This window comes from Elephantulus edwardii, unplaced genomic scaffold (assembly GCF_000299155.1).
Source record: "Elephantulus edwardii isolate Elephantulus edwardi_28Jun2011 unplaced genomic scaffold, EleEdw1.0 scaffold00225, whole genome shotgun sequence".
NCBI classification, from domain to species: Eukaryota; Metazoa; Chordata; class Mammalia; order Macroscelidea; family Macroscelididae; genus Elephantulus; species Elephantulus edwardii.
In genome coordinates this window covers 3,832,488-3,834,363 of record NW_006399975.1, presented here as the reverse complement: position 1 = coordinate 3,834,363, position 1,876 = coordinate 3,832,488, and the positions used below count along the sequence as shown (strand labels likewise).

General features: G+C 33.6%; 1 protein-coding gene across 1 annotated transcript in view; it reads right to left on the bottom strand.

The window, feature by feature from the left end:
* Positions 1-1,876, bottom strand: part of UNC13C (unc-13 homolog C (C. elegans)) — a 912,374-nt gene that overhangs the window by 98,360 nt on the left and 812,138 nt on the right. Inside the window, exon 29 of the mRNA XM_006898243.1 lies at positions 1,100-1,247. Within this exon, the coding sequence (XP_006898305.1) occupies positions 1,100-1,247 (148 nt within the window). The remainder of the gene's footprint in view (positions 1-1,099; positions 1,248-1,876) is intronic.

Here is a 1,876-nt window from a genome sequence, read left to right as displayed (position 1 = left end):
CTCTGTAAATGTTCATTAAAATTAGTAAAATTTAATAAAAAAATAAAAATAAAATACTTCTACTGACAACCACAGTCATGCTCAAGTTTGTCTTTTCTGGAACTACCCTAAGACGGAATCAAGTAAGCATACCACATTAAAACTGAGTATTTGCACGATTTCATAAGATACAATCAGAATGCACAAAGTTTTAAAGACAAGCCAGCAACTATGTACCATATGCCATAGAACCATCCTTGACGTACTTAGAAAATTAAAGCATCAGTGAATAAACTGAAGAATCTGTAGTATTTTCTCTATAAGGAAAAGAAATAACTTACCTATATGTTCTTTTTCCTGAAGATCATCCATAACTGAAGAGATATTTTCCTATTAACTTTATTTCTGTGATGTCATCTATTCTGTGCTGGAGTTTGAGCACTCATTGGGCTCTTTCTCACTTATACTGACATTTTCAATTATCTTTTAGAAATGTCAGATCTTAAACACATGTATTTACCAAAATATCACAAATCACAAAGAAGCTTGAAAGAAAGACTACTGAACAGTAATATTACAGAAACTTATGAGATAGGAATGCTGCCACATAAAACAGAGAAGCATTTCAAATACAATGCCTAGCCTGCCTCATGGCCCTTATCAGAACAAAAGATAAAATTCAGAAATCAAACCTAGATAAATGAGATTTTTCCAGAACAGTAATATTTATGTATTAAGTCAGGATTTGCAGAATTATTAATAATAGTAGTTTTATAAAGTTACGAAGAGAAGTACTTTATTTTTTTAATTCCAAAATGAAGAAAGTAACATAATACGTTATATAACAAAATAATGTGAATATACCAAGCTAGCTTCTATATAAAGTAGCTTAATGAAAATTAGAGTTATCAAGGATCAACGGTCCCATATTTTTAATATTAAAAATATTTATTATTGCAAGTTATTTTTAAAATTCTAATTCACAAGTGGCAAAACATTTCTAGCAGTTATTAACCACAACCCTCCATTTTAAAAAGAGCTTTAATTTGCTATGTTAAAAGTAGTAATACTATTTATAATAACTATTACCTTGAATTTTAGGATTTAATGTACTACTTACTCTGTGATGTCTGAGTGTCTATGAATTTCTTTATCAAGGCATCAGTAGTCTGAGTATAAAGACTGAGAGCATACTTCAAAGACTGAAGATCTGGACTTTTCTCCAAGAAATTCTTTTTCAGGCCATTTCCTCCTGCATGAAAGTATTGCTAAAGAGGGAAAACAAAACCAGGTATATGAGCAGAGATATTCACATAGAAATTACTGGGTAGACACCTTATTAATCATATTGTTAAGCCTATATCAGAACAATAAAATACTATCTGTGTAAGGAGGTTCTAACAAATATAGCCAGCATGTACCAAATGCAAAGCCACCTAATTCAGGTTCCATACATATTGAAGTGATGCTCTATATTACACATTCTACAGCCTTGAAAGCTTAAGCTAGCCTTTTCTTCTCATTCAAACTTTCGTTCAGTGAAAGACACAGTGATCAGAATTTTTACAGGATGACACGTTTACATAACATTTGTCAACGTGGTTATTTGTAGAGCATGAAAAAGTCTCTATATTGTTGTTGTTGTTATGTGCCATTGAGTCACTTGCGACTCATAGCAACCCTATGTACAACAGCCCTAAAATCTGCTCTGTCCTGTGTCCATTGCACCGTCTCTGACACACCTGTCCCGATTACCCCAACCACTGAATCAATCCACCTCATAAGGGGCCTTGCCCTTCTACGCTGTCCCTCCACCCTACCAAGCATGATGTCCCTCTCCAAGGACCTGTCCCTCCTTGCAACATACAAAGTATGCCAGATGGAGCCTTAGAATCCT